The 16,732-nt window shown below is 58.6% G+C and overlaps 1 protein-coding gene across 8 annotated transcripts in view; it reads right to left on the bottom strand.

The window, feature by feature from the left end:
- Positions 1-998: 998 nt before the first annotated feature.
- The window catches only part of LOC143677424 (cilia- and flagella-associated protein 74-like), a 126,910-nt gene continuing 111,176 nt past the window's right edge, over positions 999-16,732 (bottom strand). For 3 of the 8 annotated variants that reach the window (XM_077153363.1, XM_077153365.1, XM_077153361.1), the window contains 14 exons: positions 7,944-8,220; positions 6,977-7,072; positions 6,662-6,801; positions 5,943-6,077; positions 5,658-5,767; positions 5,518-5,573; positions 5,270-5,389; positions 5,007-5,162; positions 4,176-4,302; positions 3,901-4,055; positions 3,538-3,670; positions 3,190-3,320; positions 2,902-3,036; positions 999-2,780 (listed from right to left, as the gene is read on the bottom strand). In XM_077153363.1, the coding sequence (XP_077009478.1) occupies positions 2,679-2,780; positions 2,902-3,036; positions 3,190-3,320; positions 3,538-3,670; positions 3,901-4,055; positions 4,176-4,302; positions 5,007-5,162; positions 5,270-5,389; positions 5,518-5,573; positions 5,658-5,767; positions 5,943-6,077; positions 6,662-6,801; positions 6,977-7,072; positions 7,944-8,220 (1,873 nt within the window). In that variant the 3' untranslated portion in view covers positions 999-2,678. Of the gene's footprint in view, positions 2,781-2,901; positions 3,037-3,189; positions 3,321-3,537; positions 3,671-3,900; positions 4,056-4,175; positions 4,303-4,379; positions 4,606-5,006; positions 5,163-5,269; positions 5,390-5,517; positions 5,574-5,657; positions 5,768-5,942; positions 6,078-6,661; positions 6,802-6,976; positions 7,073-7,943; positions 8,221-16,732 lie in introns of those variants that run through there. The other 5 variants (XM_077153362.1, XM_077153364.1, XR_013172603.1 and 2 more) reach the window with 5 other exon arrangements.

The following is a 16,732-nucleotide window of genomic DNA, read 5'->3' as shown; positions in this document are numbered from 1 at the left end:
ACTTCAGAGACTCAGCAAGGGGCACTGGGCTGCAGCGGGGGCTGAGGGGCATGGGGGGCCAGCTCCTGGGGCAGAGCGATGGACTCTGGGCCCGGGCCCTGGGGAGGGGCTGGGAAACTGCTGCTTGGGTTTGGCCATCTTGGCAGCCAAATCACAGAAGGGTGCCACTCCAGGGTGCCCCGGCCGTGGGCGGGAGAGGTCAGCTCCCAGCAGGACAGGGGCAGCTGCAGGCCCAGGGACTACTGCTCAGAGCTGTTGGCTGCAGGGAGCTTGGCCACCACCCCTGCAGACACTCATGGGTCACGAGTGCGTGGGGCTCTCCAGGGCTGCAGTGGTGGAGTGGGAGGGGTAGGGCCAGTGCAGCTGACCAGGGCCCAGGGCAGTGGCGGGAGGAGGACAGTTAGCAGAGGCCTGGGCAAGGAACAAGGCCTGACCACTGGGCTGACTACAACTGTCAGGCCCCAGCTCCAGGGGACAGTTGAGATGAAGGATGGGCTAGAAGTGTCCAGGCCAGAGACTCCCTGGCCAGAGCCAGGCCTGTCTGTCCAGGTCACCATGGGACTCCCTCTTAAGACACGCTGTGTGGGGCAGGGCTCACAATCAGGGACCCCCACAGGAGCCAGGAAGGAGAGGGGTGCAGGCCTGCTGAGGGGGAAGCCAGGGCCCAGGGAGGATTGCACATTCTGTAGCCATCTCTATGCTGGGGACAGCGGTGGGGTGGGCCTGCCTGGCACTGGGGGTGCAGCGTCACTTGCCCGGGGCTTGCGGAGTTGGGTGGGAGGGCAGGCGAGGACCGAGGCCTGATCCCTGCACACTCCCTGCAGCGATCTCCGTGTGTGGGCATGGGCTGCTCCCCCGGGGCTCAGCGAGGCGGGGCTTGGCTCCACCGCCCCCACCCCCACCCCCATGGCCGCCCAGGGCCCTGGAGGAGGGATGGAGTCCTTGCCCCACCCTCACAGCCCCACCCCTCCCCGCCCTCCGCAGGCCCCCTTCCCCGCCCCGCCCACAGGGGCCCCGGACTCTGCAGGCGGTGCCCAGACCAGGGTCGCGATAGAGGAGGCACAGGTCTGAGGCCTGCCCTCAGGGCCTTGCAGTGCCTCTGGACACAGACCACTGCCGAGAGCCCTTCGCCGGAGGCCCTGCCCAGCTCTGCCTCTGCCCCAACTGCGCTCCCGGGCTGGGCTTGGGGCCTTTTCCTCCAGCACCACCCTGCCAGCACCTTGGCCACCAGGGAGCCAGCCTGCGTGAATGCAGGGGCTCTGCCATGTCGGGGCTCCCAGGGGGCATGTGCGCCTCGGGCTTAAAGACAGGCCAGACGGCCTCTGTACGGACTGCTGCCGTGCCTGCCTCCCAGGCTGCAGCTGCCACCTGCCCCTCCCTGGCGGCCTGGCCTGACTGCAGCCTTTGGGGCCCAGCACAGATGCGGGAGGAGGAGGCAGGAGGACAGGGCAGGGTGTGGGAGCCGGCAGCTGTGTCCTGGCACAGGACCCGAGCGGGGCCCTCGCCAGGGAGTAGAAGGACCAGGCTGAGGATGAGAGTGGGTTGTGCCACCCACCTGCCAAGGAAGAGGCTGGACAGCACGGGTCAGCCACGGCGGGGCGCAGGAGGAGACCTGGGCTTGCCACCTCCAAAGCCCCAGCTTAGGCCCCCAGACAAGGCCTGCCAAAAGCCGCCACAGGCCCCCACGGGCTCAGGGTCAGGGAAGGAAAGGCTCAGGCAGCACGGCCAGTGAGGCATGGGTTCAGAGGGCAGGGCGCTCAGAGCGGGGTTCCCCAAGGCCGTGCCCCGGAGCAGGCCAGCTGACCTCTCCACACTCTACAGGAGAGGCTGCCAGTGCTGTCATGGGCTGGGGTGGGAGTGGGTGTGGGTGTTGGGCCTCTGCAAGGAGGCCAGAGGAGTGGACAGCACCCAACAAGCCAATCTGCGGAGAGCAGGGCAGCCAGGGTGGTGTGGATCGGGGTGGGCAGGGAAGGAACCATTGGGGCTCCAAGGAGCCTCTTGCAGGCTAGGTGGGGGTGGGGGTCTTTTCCTGAACAGGGCCCGGGAAGCCCAGACCCAGCTCAGCTAAAGCAGGAACAGACACAGGTGCTGGCCTTACCTGAACCCAGGTGAGTTGAGCAAGAGGGTGACCTGACCTGGGCTCAGCAGGGGCCTAAACTGTCTGCTGTGGGCTGTAGAGCCCCCCGCTTACTCCCTCCATCCTGGGCTTTTGGGTTTGGGCCACCTTGGCTCTGGCCCTGTGGTCCCAGCACCCTGCCCCCACCCCCACCTGCTGGTCCCCCAATGTTCTAGGCTTGGGACTCCCCTTGGTGTCCAGCAGGATCCCCAGCCTCCAGGAACCCCTTCCTTAGTTTGTCATTCTGTGGACTGGTCTGTGTGTGAGGCGGACTGGGCCGCCCAGGAACGCTGCCTGTAGCCCCCCAGGGGCCTGCACGTGGTGGGTGGAGAGACTTTATTGCCAGATCCGGACCGGGCAGGAGGGTCTGCAGGCCAGGAGGGCCTTGGCGATGTTTCTGACCGTGCAGCCCGGGTAGGGTGCTCGGGCCCAGGGCACGGGAAGCTGAGACAAGGGTCGTGGGTTGGGGTTCCTGGAACACTGCGTGCTTCTCTTGGCCCGTGGGGCTTCGAAGGCAGGCAGGAGGGTCTGCAAGGGGCTCTGTGCAGAGGCTCGTGTGGCCTCAGGAGCCACTCACGACCTGGGCCACAAAGATAACTTTGTAGGTTTCCTTCACGTCCCCCCTGAGCTGCAGCAGGGCTGATGCCGTGAGCGGGTGGTCCGGCTGGAACGGGGAGGGGACGTTCAGCCGAGGAGCTCAAGGGCAGGTGTGCCTCCCACCCGCCCAGCGCCCTCCTCCAGCTGCCCGCTCCTGGGGTGGGCAGGGGTACCCCCAGGGCACCCACGTCAAAGTCGGCAGCGGGCGTCCAGGAGATGGTGATGGTCTTGGCCTGGCCGCGTTCAACAGCACCGCGGGAGGGCTCCATGGAGAAGCCCTTGTGCTGCAGGGCCGCGGTGCCCTCCACGCTGAACTCGACCGTCTGTGGGCCGGGCGCAGCGCCCGCGAGGCAGCGATGGGGAGGGGCTGCCTGCTCCGCCCGCCCATCGGCCACAGCCAGGGGCTGCTCACCCCTCCTGGGCCACCACGAGATCTGGGGGGCCCAGGGCCGCCCCTGGGGCGGTGAGGTGCTCACCTTCTTTGGGGACAGCTGGGTGGAACGAATGCAGCCCACGTGGAGTTCCCGGATGGCTGGGGGGGCTGGCATGTCGGTGTCGAGCTGAACATAGTCCAGGGTCACCAGGATGGGCCTTGGCTCCTCGACCTCTGCGGAGGGAGGGCGGGGCTGGGGGCTGGTGGCGGGAGGGGTGCGGATGGGGGTGCTGCCTTCTCTGCAGAGCTCTGCCTGGAGGCGGCCACTCTGCCTGGCCCTGGGGTGGGATGGGCCCGGGACCTCCTGGGAGGCTCAGGGTAGAGAGGTGGGCCTCCTCTTGCATGCCCCGCACTGGCCCCGCTGACCGAGCTGTCCCCTCCCGCAGCTCACCCTCTCTGTGCTCCCAGTCAAAGGTGGGGGTCACGGTCAGAGACTCCACTGGCACGTCCAGGGGGTCTCCGCCCTCCACGAACATCATGTGCTCGCGGGCTGCGCCCTTCAGGAGAATCTGGTGGGACACTTTCTGGGAACGGGGAGTGGGTGCAGGCCCTGTCCCGGCAGGGCTGACACGGGGAGGGCAGGGGCAGGAGGGTACCCCGTGGCCCCAGGCTCTCCACCCCGAAGGTCCCCAGGCCAGGTGCGCGCGGTGCCCAGGAGGGGAGGGGCTGGGAGGGCCGCGGACGCAAGGGTGGGGCCGTGGCCGTGGGGGCGGGACCGTAGGCAGCCCGCGTGGCCCCGATGGGCGAGCCGCACCTTGTCGAAGAGCACCACCTGGAGCCGGTCGGAGAAGTAGAGGCTCTCGTGGTCGGGGCTGAAGGTCACGGTGAAGTCCTGCGTCCTGCCGGGCTCGATGACGCCCTCCACGGGGACGACGCTGAAGACGCTCTGGCCGCTGTAGTTCTGCGTGCCTGCGGGCGGGGTGCGGCCGGCGACCCCGTCGGTCCCCGTCCTCGTCCCCGCCCCGCCTCGCGCCTCTGCTGCGCCCCGCCGCGCCCAGGGCCCCGCCCCGCCCCCGCCCGGGAACCCACCGACCACGTCGGTCCTGTGGGAACTCGAGGCGAGGAACTGCGGCAGTTCCCGGTCGTGGCTTCTCGCGGGGCCCAGGCTGTCCAGCCTCATGGAGAACTTGATGGGCAGCGAGCAGTCGTTCTGCAGCTGGAACGAGCAGGGCGCCCGGGTCAGTCAGACCCGCCCCCGCTGCCCCCTCCCCCTCGAGCTGGACCCCCTCAGCCAGACCCACCTCCATATCCCCCCAAGGCCAACTCTCCCCCAGCCGCCAGCCCACCCCCAGGGTTGGCTCCCACCCCAAGAACAGCCCCCACTCCGACTGTTGGAGAGGTCTCAGCAGGTGGGGCAGCCGCTCTCCCGGTCCCCGGGGCCGCCGTCTCTGGCGGGTGCACTGCCCCTGCACCCCCATTCTCCATCTGCTTCTGGACGTTCTCCTCTCCGGCGACCCCGCTGCCACCAACCACAGTTCCTGAGCTGCGGGGCCTCACCGCGCTCCTCCCTGCCCTCAGCCCCTCTCCTGGAAGCTCGGGGGTTGGGGGGCAGGGTCCCTCGGCGGCTGGAGCCAATCCGGGCCTCAGGGGGGGCTGGGGACCGACAGGTCGGTGTGGCCTCCCTGGCGAGGACCCCGGTGGTGCCCCCTGAGCTCCCGAGCGCGAATGTGACAAATCAGGAAGGCAGAGCGCCCGGCAGGGGCAGGAGGAGCGCGCGGCTGGCTGCCGGTGGAGGGAACCGGGCAATCCCAGGCCCCCCTGGGCACCGCCGCCCTGCGTGACCCCTACTTTGGGGTAGGATGGCCCCCCGCAGCCCGGCCTGCGCCTCCCGGCCCCCCCAGAGACCCCCAGGCCCCGTACCTTGAAGCTGGAGGAGACGGACTCCCTGGCGAGGACGTAGCCCATGTCCAGGATGCCCCCTCGGATGGAGCAGGACAGCACCGACGCCAGCCCGGTCCCCACCAGCGTGAGCGGCAGCGTGCCCCGCCTGCTGACCACGTCCAGCGTCTCTCGGGCCTGGGGAGACCGGGGCTCTGGCAGTGGCGTGGGGGCATGGGGACAGGGCGCCCCAGCTCCTGGGCTGGCTGTAGCCAAGGCTAGGGGGCCCCGCGGGGTAGTCTCACCTGGACGCTGTCCTGGGGGGAGAAGCACAGCGCCAGAACCTGGCCCTCCCCAGCCCGCAGCCTGCTGAAGGGGTTCAGCAGGACAAAGGGGCCGTGCGGGTTCAGAACAGAGAACTCCACCTGGGGGTGAGTCAAGGAGCACGAGGGCCGTTGGTGGGGGGGGGAGGCTGGGGTGCAGGGAGGCCTCCTGGGAGGGGCGGGGTGTGTCCCTGCAGGACCCTCCATCCCCTGCCCCGCACGAAGGATACGGCGAGATCCTCGCAGCAGATGTTCTGGATTGAGACCTTCTTGATGCTGCGGTGACCTAAAGGGGGGGACAGCTGCCCAGGTCACTGACCCCCTCTGCGTCCAGGTCACCGCCCCCCCCCCCAGGCCCACCAGGTCTCACCTACGGCCACGTCCCCGAAGTTGAAAGTGGTCTTGCCTTTGTCGGACACCACCACGAGGGGTGGCGCCACGGCCGGGCACCACAGCTCCAGGTACAGGGTGTTGTGGGGGCTGGGCCGGGGAGGGGCCGGGGTAGGGGTCAGTGAGCACCACGTGGAGCCAGGGGGCAGCCCCTCGGGTGCCGCAGGTCCCTCCTGCCCGCCCCGGTGGCCACCCAGGCCATGCAGGCTCTGTACCGAGGGGTAGTGACCCGGCCTGGCTGCCGCCCCCCAGCCTCCTGGCACACCTGAACCTTAGGGACTCCCCGCTCTTGTTGTCTTTGACGTCGCCAGCGGCAACGACACATGGAACCACAAACTTGTTGAACTTCCCTTCAAATGCCCTGGCCAGGGCAGCCTGGGCAGCTTGGAGGTCATCACAGCTGGAAGGAAACCGGCCCAGTCCCTGGCGGCCCTGTCCCCAAAGGCCCTGAGATCTGGGGGACTCCTCTGGGGAAGGACAAGCGGCCACACGCAGCAGCCTGCAGCCCAGCCCCCAGGGGGTACCCCCCTCCCCCTGTTCCTGTGGGGACCTCTTCTCCCACCCCAGGGCCCCGGCCGAGCCAGCCCAGAGGAGTGGGTGCCCTTGTCACAGGGCCACAAGCCACGATCCTGGGGCCACAGGGAGGAGCCTAGGACCAGCCTGTCCAGTTTCCCTGGGCTTTACTGGGCACACTGGGGAGGCTGGGGTTGCCGAGCTGGGAAAATGGGACATGGGGGGGGGGCAGGGAACATGGCCTCCAAGGCCTTGAGGCAATGCCTAGATCCAGCTGTGCCTGAAGCCAGTCCAGCACTTGACTTGCGAGCCCTATGGTCCAGTCAGCTTGCTCCAGGCAAACTGAGCTGCTTTCATTGAGTCACCACATCTGATGTCTGTGTGTTGGGGTGGGGTGTCCTGCACTGGGCTACAATCGGGTCGATCAGGGCGCCTAGGGAGAGGGGTGGGGGTAGCCACCCCGGGGCCCACCTGGCCTCGAGCTCCTGCTTCTGCAGCTCTGGGTTCTGGGGCATGGAGTTCCGGAACAGCCGCTCTTGGTTGTGTAGCCGCATCGGGGCGAGGGACTGCTGCCTCACGTCCCTCCTCTGGGTGGCCGTGTCCTTACGGAGCTGTGAGGCAGGCAGGCAGGGCGGCCAGGCTGTGCCCTCCTGCCCTGGGGCCCCACCTTGGCCCAGGCCACTGCCCACCGCTGCCCAGCTCCCCCCACATTCCCACGGGCCCCAGGGCCGCCCCGCGTCACGCTCCCGCCCTGCACGCCCCCCCAAGCCCTGCGCCCCCACCCACCTTGCTCTCAGCTTCTCTACTCAGCGCCTCCAGGGCCTCCCTGCAGATCTCCTCATCGGGCAGCACGGGCCGGAAGGCCACCTGGACCAGGCACCTCTGCGGAGTGGCACGGGGGGAGCCGCTGGCCGTCCAGCCCTCCACCCCGGGGCCCGGGCCGCGCCCTCATGCACCCTTCCCGCCTCCCTCAGCCGGGGCGCCCCACCCCTCTGAGACTCAGCTGAGACACGCTAGGAGGCTGCAGGGCGCCTGTGAGAGGGGGATTTTTGGTGGCGACCCAGATTTGGGGGTTCCCTGCTCCCCAGCCTGCACCACCCACACGGCCTTGTGTGATGTCTGCTGGTTCATTTTCTGTCCCTTACGGGATGTCCCTGCACAATGGGGCTGTAGAGGGTCCACTCCCCACAGCCCCCTAACTCTCAGAGCAGTGCAAGTGCTCATATTTGGGGGGCCAGACCGGGAGAGAAGGAGGGGAGAATGGGAGGGGGAGAGAGAAGGCAGAGAGAGGAAGGGTGGAAGAGAGGTGGGGGAGGGAGGGGGCAGAGGAACAGAGGGGCTGGGGGGAGGGGAAGGGAGAGGTGGGGGAGGGGTGGGAGAGAGGTTGGGGGGAGGGGGAGGGAGAGCCCTGGTAGCCTCTGTGGTGCCAGGAACCTTCACTTAAGGAATTGGCTAAATTAATGACACAGCCTTTCAGAGGCCCACTGGGCCGGCCCCCTCCCCCCAGCCCCCTCAGGGACGCTTCCCCACTGAGCAGCTGTCCTCCGCCCCTGAGTGCTGAAGACAAGGATTGAGCTCAGAGAGGTTGAGCCACGTGCCCAGGGCTGGGGGTGGGGGTGGGGTGCGGGGAGGGCCCGGTGACCCATTGGCGCTGCTCAAGACGGGCTATTTGAAAACAGCAAATGGGGCTCCAGGCCCTTTGTGCCCATCCTCGTGTGGGGTCCGAGTCCCCCAGGGTGGGGCGGGCACCCACCTTTCCCGGCAGCACAGTGCCCACGGCGGGGGAGATGGTGAGGGGCGCGCCAGGGGGCGGCAGGAACTCGAAGGAGGTGGGCCCCATGAGGCTGGCGCCCTGCGAGCGGACGCACGGCACCTCATGGGTCAGGGACTTGGTGCTCAGGTGGGAGTTGACCACGTACAGGGTGGCCACGGACGTGTCGTACAGGGCGGTGGCCCGGAACTTGATCTGGTGGTGGGACAGCTCCAGCGGCGGGTGGACCCCCACGGCGCGGCAGGACACCCGGAACTGCCTGCAGCGAAGGGGTAGGGTCTCAGTGGGGGTCAGAGCCGGAGGGTCCCTGCTGGCCCGGCCGTCCGCAGGGGGCCAGGCCGGACCCCTCGGCGCCCCGCGGTCTAAATGCATTGCAGAGGTTTTAACCTCAAGGTTAAGCAGGGGAAAGGAAGTATTTTCTGGCTTATTTTGTTAGCTATTTGTTGATGCTTAGAAAATAAAACCGACACGTGGCTCCTTAAACGTGAGCTCAGGCATCAGGTCTCCTGTTAGGACAAAGAACAGATGTTGGGGAATCTCCATTTTCACAGCTGCAAAGTTTAAACCGTGTTCTTAAATTCCTTCCTGCTGTACTGTCGCTGTGGGAGTGTATCCTGCCCACAGGTGTTTCTATGCTCTAAGCGATGGAGCTGATAACCCTATTATAGGGTTTATCCGTTGACATATTTCAAGCAAAAATTTTAAGTTGTGTGATCAAAAAGCTCAAAGTATTAAAAAAAAAATTGCTTCTGGGTTAGATGTCACCACAGCTAGTATTAGCACTCAGTTGAAACAGCAAAGACAGATGTGCCCAAACCTGGCAGGCAGCTGTTACACTTATAAAAGCAAAAACGTATTTGAAATTGCTTTTCAGTAAGACGGACAGAGCTGCTGTTTCCCACTCAGTTCCAGTACCCATGGTGCTGTTTCCCACTCAGTTCCAGTACCCATGGTGCTGTTTCCCACTCAGTTCCAGTACCCATGCTGCTGTTTCCCACTCAGTTCCAGTACCCATGCTGCTGTTTCCCACTCAGTTCCAGTACCCATGCTGCTGTTTCCCACTCAGTTCCAGTACCCATGCTGCTGTTTCCCACTCAGTTCAAGTACCCATGCTGCTGTTTCCTACTCAGTTCAAGTACCTATGCTGCTGTTTCCCACTTAGCTTGCATGCCCAGGGCGACTACGATGCATGGTAAGAGCAGGGAGGCTTTCTGTGTTGGCAGACGGGGGTGCAGGGGATGGAAGAGCTCTGCTCCCCAACACCACTCAAGACATGGAACTGTTCTTGATGTTTCTGCCCCAAACCCACTTAGTAACATGCTAGGGATTGAACCCTGTTCCCCACGTGTGCTGGTCTGAATCTGGTGGACCCCAGAAAAGCCATGTCCTTTAATCCTCATTCAGTATTGCTGGGTGGGAGCATTTTGATTGTTTCTATGAAGATGTGACCCACCCAATTGTGGGTGGTAACTTTTGATTAGATGATTTCCATAGAGGTGTGTCTCCACCCACTGAAGGTGGAGTTGCTTGCTGGAATCCTTTAAGAGGAAACATTTTGGAGAGAGTCCCTTTTTGTAGAGCCACGAGAAAGCCAGCAGATGCCGCCATGTTTGCCATGTGCCTTTCCAGCTGAGAGAGAAACATTGAACGTTATCAGCCTTCTTGAACCAAGAAAATCCAAGCATTTCCCTGGATGCCTTAAATTGGACATTTCTATAGACCTGTAATTGGGACATTTTCACCTGGGACAGAACAGTCTCTTCAATAAATGGTGCCTAGAGAACTGGATATCCATATGCAAAAGAATGAAAGAGGACCCGTATCTCACACCCTATACAAAAGTTAACTCAAAATGGATCAAAGATCTAAACATCAGGTCTAAGACCATAAAACAGTTAGAGGAAAATGTAGGGAGATATCTTATAAATCTTATAAGAGATAAGAGGCGGTTTTATAGACCTTACACCTAAAGCAAGAGCACTGAATAAATAAATAAATAAATGGGAACTCCTCAAAATTAAACACTTTTGTGCAGCAAAGAACTTCATCAAGAAAATAAAAAGACAGCCTACACAATGGGAGACAATATTTGGAAACGACATATCAGATAAAGGTCTAATATCCACAATTTATAAAGAGATTGTTCAACTCAACAACAAAAAGACAGCCAACCCAATTACAAAGTTGGAAAAAGACTTGAACAGACACTTCTCAGAAGAGGAAATACAAATGGCCAAAAGGCACATGAAGAGATGCTCAACGTCCCTGGCCATTAGAGAAATGCAAATCAAAACCACAATGAGATATCATCTCACACCAACCAGAATGGCCATTATCAACAGAAAATGACAAGTGCTGGAGAGGATGCAGAGAAATAGGCACACTTATTCACTGTTGGTGGGAATGTCAAATGGTGCAACCACTGTGGAAGGCAGTTTGGCGGTTCCTCAAAAAGCTGAATATAGAATTGCCATACGACCCAGCAATACCATTGCTAGGTATCTACTCAAAGGACTTAAGGGCAAAGACACAAACGGACATTTGCACACCAATGTTTATAGCAGCATTATTTACAATTGCAAGGAGACGGAAACAGCCAAAATGTCCATCAACAGACGAGTGGCTAAACAAACTGTGGTATATACATATGATGGAATATTATGCAGCTTTAAGACAGAATAAAGTTATGAAGTATGTAACAACATGGATGGATCTTGAGAACATTATACTGAGTGAGACTAGCCAAAAACTAAAGGACAAATACTGTATGGTCTCATTGATATGAACTGACATTAGTGAATAAACTTGGAATATTTTGTTCATAACAGACCATCAGGAGATAGAAATAGGGTAAGATATTGGGTAATTGGAGCTGAAGGGATACAGACTGTGCAACAGGACTGGATATAAAAACTCAGAAATGGACAGCACAATATTACCTAACTATAATATAATTATGTTAAAACACTGAATGAAGCTGCATGTGAGAATGATAAAGGGAGGAGGGCTGAGGACATATTGAAATCAGAAAGATAGATGTTAAATATTGAGATGGTATAATCTAGGAATGCCTAGAGTGTATAATAACAGTGAAATGTATAAGGTACAATTTTAAAAATGTTTTTGCATGAGGAAGAGCAAAGGAATGTCATTATTGCAGGGTACTGAAAATAGATGGTAATTAATATTTTAAAATGTCACCTTCTGTGTGGGACTAAAGCAAAAAATGTTTATCTGTTACAAAATTAATATTTTGACTAGTGCATTTCCTAATATAACTTATGTAGATAGTTTGATTAAACGCCATAAGTACTTGGAATCTCAGGTAGGACATGAGATTTTGTTGGGTTGTCCAGAGTGATGCCCCGATGAATCCCAGAGTGATTCAATCAGTGAGTGGAAAAGTATCTGCAAAGCCCCCTTCGGGGAGTGGTGAGAACAGGGAGAAATTCAACTTCCCCAAGTTGAATTCTTGATATTCTCACAAACAGTGTAGACAACCAAAGCTATAGGCAGAGCCCCCAGTCTTGGGGTTTGTTCATATGAAACTTAACCCTGCAAAGGATAGGTCAAGTCTACTTAAAATTTAGGCCTAAGAGTCACCCCCAAGAGACCCTCTTTTGTTGCTCAGATGTGGCCCCTCTCTCCAGCCAACACAACGAGCAGTCTCACCACCCTCCCGCTCTCTGCGTGGGACATGACTCCCAGGGGTATGGACCTTCCTGGCAATGTGGAACAGTGATCTTGGAATGAGTGGAGACTCAGCATCAAGGGAATAAGAAAAACCCTAGAATGAGCTGAGACTTAGCATCAAGGGATTGAGAAAACCTTCTCGACCAAAAGGGGGAAGAGGGAAATGAAACAAAGTGTCAATGGCTGAGAGATTCCAAACAGAGTCGAGAGGTTATTCTGGAGGTTATTTTTATGCATCAAATAGATATCATCTTGTTATTCAAGATGTAATGGAGAGGCTGGAGGGAACTGCCTGAAAATGTAGAGCTGTGTTCCAGTAGCCATGTTTCTTGATGATGATTGTACAATGATAGAGCTTTCACAATGTGACTGTGTGATTGTGAAAACCTTGTGTCTGATGCTCCTTTTATCTACCTTGTCAACAGATGAGTAGAATATATGGAATAAAAATAAATAATAGGGGGACATTTTCTCAGCCTTAGAACTGTGAACTAGCAACTTATTAAATTCCCCTTTTAAAAACCGTTCCGTTTCTGGTATATTGCATTCCGGCAGGCAGCAGACTAGACCACCAGGAAAGGTGTGCTCACGTGCTCACGCCCTGCCCCATGACTGTGAACTCCACCATTGACAGGCTCTGGGAAGACGCGATACGTTACGCTGACACCCAGTGGAGCAGGGTGAACCTTCCTCCCATATGGCTGGGGAGAAACAGATGAGAAGAGACAGACGGGGGACACCCAAGGGACACAGACAGAGGTTGAGAAAGGCTGCCCTGGATGGCCAATGGCCACCTGAAGCCAGGAGAGAGAGAGGCATGATCGGATTCTCCCTTTTAAGAGGAAGCGCAGCCCTGCACAAGCCTCCATCGCTGACTTCGGCCTGCAGAGCCGTGAGCCGAGGAATTCCTGTGGTGGACGCTGACGGTCAGTGGTGCTTTGTTCCGTGGCGGCAGCACACTGAGATGCCTTGACCAACAACGGTGCCTCTCATCGGGCCTCTTCGGTGGGGCTGTCACAGAGTCTCGGGGACTGCAGGGAGCTGTCATCATGATTTGCAGGCCGCGGGTTTAACCCAAAACACCCAGACAGGACTGGGGTAACCGGTATGCTGCCCGGGGCATGTCTGCCCACACCAGATGGCTGGCAGGAGGCTCCCGTCTGGAGTTTTCATGGTGGGAAGCTTTTAAATTTTGGATTCAATTTCCTTAATAGCCGTAAAACTATTCAGATTTTTTCTTTCTTTCTCTGTGTCAGTTTTGGTAACTTGTGTTTTTTAAGGGATTTATCTTTTTCACCCGAATTGTCACATTTGCTGGTGTCAAGTTTGCCACATTCTCTTCTGACCTTCCTGCTGTTTGTGGGATCCGAGTGACGGTCCTTTCCACCTTCTGGTAGTTAAGGTTTTTCTCTTCTTTTCTCAATGTGTCTTATATTAACTTTTATAAAAGAACCTTTTAGGATTGCTTTTCCTGATTAAATATTTGATTTCCACTCTTACCTCTGCTGTTTCTCCTTTACTTTCATGAGTTTAATTTGCCTCTTGAAATGGAAGCTTTGGTTCTTGATTGCTTTTCCAGCTTTCTTCTTTTCTAATATGTGCACTGAGCACTGCTATGGATGGGATGCAACCTTGACGTGTCCAAAATGGAAGCTTTGGGTGTGTCAATATGAATTTATTACAAAAATACATATGGTGGAGGGAAAAAGTGAAATGTAGAGCAGTACATAGAGTGTGATGCCATCTATGTTGGCAGAACATTGCCCTGGTGTGCCCGGGACTGTCCTGATGTTAGCACTAAAAACCATGTCCTGAGAAACTCCTCAGGCCCAGGCAGCCTGGCATGGTCAGCCACCCTCTAGTTCTGTAAGTTTAGAAGCACACCAAATATAGCCTATATGCACGTACATCCACCTATCCACCCACCCATATGTTCACCCACTCACCCCTTCACTTATCCATCTACCCATCCATCCATCCACCCACCCACCCATCCACCTATCTACCCATCCACCATCTGCCCACCCATCCATCCATCCATCCACCCATCTACCCATCTACCATCTACCCATCCACCCATCCATCCACCACCCACCCATCCATCCATCCACCCGCCCACCCATCTACCCATTCATCCATCCATCCACCACCCACCTGTCCATCCATCCACTCACCCATCTATTCATCTGATCACCCATCTGTTCATCCACCCATCCACTCATCTAACCATCCATCCACCTGCCCACCCATCTATTCATCTGATCACCCATCTACCCATCCACCCATCCATCCACCCATCTACCATCTACCCATCCACCCATCTACCATCTACCCATCCACCCATCCATCCACCCACCCACCCATCTACCCATCTACCATCTACCCATCCACCCATCCATCCACCACCCACCCATCCATCCATCCACCCGCCCACCCATCTACCCATCCACCATCTGCCCACCCATCCATCCATCCATCCACCCATCTACCCATCTACCATCTACCCATCCACCCATCCATCCACCACCCACCCATCCATCCATCCACCCGCCCACCCATCTACCCATCCACCATCTGCCCACCCATCCATCCATCCATCCACCCATCTACCCATCTACCCATCTACCATCTACCCATCCACCCATCCATCCACCACCCACCCACCCATCCATCCACCTGCCCACCCATCTACCCATCCACCATCTGCCCAACCATCCATCCATCCATCCAACCATCTACCCATCTACCCATCTACCATCTACCCATCCACCCATCCATCCACCCGCCCACCCATCTACCCATCTACCATCTACCCATCCACCCATCCATCCACCCGCCCACCCATCTACCCATTTACCATCTACCCATCCACCCATCCATCCACCACCCATCCACCCATCCATCCACCCGCCCACCCATCTACCCATCTACCATCTACCCATCCACCCATCCATCCACCACCCACGCATCCATCCACCCGCCCACCCATCTACCCATCCATCCATCCATCCACCACCCACCTGTCCATCCATCCACTCACCCATCTATTCATCTGGTCACCCATCTGTTCATCCATCCATCCACTCATCTAACCATCCATCCATCCATCCACCACCCACCCAACCATCCATCCACTCACCCATCTATTCATCCGATCACCCATCTGTTCATCCATATCCACTCATCTCTCTACACCTACATATCTACTCTCTGTGTATGCATACTATTTATAGATTCAAACACCTGGAGTTTGGAAGGCTATGGGAGTGGTTGCTTCTGGGGAAGCAGTAAGGGAACAAAGGGAATCCCTCCTATGAGTGTAATTCTGATATCTTTAGCAAAGAGAAATCAGGTGGCAGATACGACAACAACGTGAGGTTTGTTGCTCTGGAGGATGGGGGACTTGTTTTTGCGGGTGCTTGATTGTCTGCAGAGAGGCACTCCCTCGGCTCCCTCCTCTGGCCTTCCCCATCCAAGAAATGCTGTCTCCGGGGCTTGGACCACCCTGGGAGGGGTCTCCCTGCCTCTCCTTCACTGGACTTCACCCCAGCAGCAAGTACCGTGGGCTCCATCCCCAAGGAACCTGCAGCTGCCATGTGTCTTCCTTTGCCGGGACCTCCCTGGTCCATCGCAAGCCTGGAAAGGAGCCTCTTAAATGGCCTCCACGTCTCCCTCCGGCCCAAGGGCCAGTCCTGACCAGGGGTGGAGAGAAGGGGCTGGGGTCCTCTCTGTAAGCTGAACCTCGCCCCCTTCCCCAGGGCTCTGGTGGGGGCGCGGGAGGCAGACGTGGGCTTGGCTTGGGTTGCCAGTTGGCTCTTCAGGGCCAGCCTGGGCAGGCGGTGGGGTCCTCACCACAGCAGGGGCTGCAGGGGGTCCGCTGGTGCCAGGCCAGGGGCTGATTTGCACATGGGGCGGCCCTCGGCTGGGGCGCTGGGGCTGCACAGCATCCTCCAGTTCCACCAGGCTTGGCCAGGCCCCGTCCGTGGCACCGCGAGGCGGGCAGGGCAGGGCGGCCTCCGGCTCCTGTTCCTGGGAGTCCCTCCGGGTTGCCTGGCTTCGCGGGCAGTGGTTCATCTTGCAAGTTCTGTCTATGGCCACAGGAGGGGGAGGCCCAGGCTGGCTTCGCGCCGAAGGACACGACAGAGCCCAGGATAAGAGCAGGGAGGAGAAAGGCCGTCTTTCCCTCTTTCCTCCTGGTTAGCACTGAAAAGCACAGGGGTGCGGGGGAGAAGGAGAGGGAGGGAGGGGAAGGGGAGGGGGAAGGGAGAGGAAGGGGAGGGAAGGGGAGGGGCGGGGAGAAGGAGGGAGGGGAGAGGGAGGGAGGGGAAGGGCAGGTGGAGGGGGAGGGGAGGGGAGGGGGAGGGGAGAGGGAGGGAGGGACCTCCATGCATGGAGGCCATTCAGGAGGGCTGCACCAGGCGGGTGAAACTCACGGTCACTCCCGGCCGAGATGGTGACAGCCCCGACCAGACCACAGCCAGTGTGGGGTCAGCGGCCTGAGCACAGGAACACCCGCCAGAGCCACGGTCGGCATGCAGAGGGGCCTCCCGGCAGACAGTAGAGCAGGGCGAGCACAGGAGACAAGGCAGGCAGCAGGGCCAGTGACTGGGCGGGGGGCAGAGCTGAGAAAGCCAGAGGCCCGGAGATCTAAAACCTCACAGAGGAAAATCGAGGAGGGTGCTCAGAGCCATGGACTGAGGAAAGCTACTTGACCTGGGCCTTCTAAAAGTTCCAAAGAGCAATTGCTCATAAAAGTGGGCGACAGGAAGAGATCGAGGTTAAATCACTGGTAAAGTTGCTACAGGGCGGAAGGGATGAGGAGCGGAAAAGCATTCTTGCAGACAAGGAAGCCTGCCCGAAAGACAAGCGTGCGAACGAGACCACCGCCAGCATGCAGTCGCTCAAAACGGGCCCAAAGACCTGAGAACACAAGACAAGCCAGGAAGCCGTCACGCATGCCAGAATCACAAGAACTCATGACTTAGAACTCAGGAAGGAGCTAAGAAGGAAAGAAAAGAAATTTCAAAAAAGACGACCCAACTAGAAGAGACTCACAAATGAAGGAGCGCAGTAGACAT

The sequence above is a fragment of the Tamandua tetradactyla genome, chromosome 3 (assembly GCF_023851605.1).
Source record: "Tamandua tetradactyla isolate mTamTet1 chromosome 3, mTamTet1.pri, whole genome shotgun sequence".
NCBI lineage: Eukaryota > Metazoa > Chordata > Mammalia > Pilosa > Myrmecophagidae > Tamandua > Tamandua tetradactyla.
Note: the sequence above shows the minus strand (reverse complement) of the source record. Positions and strands in the feature narration are given on the sequence as shown.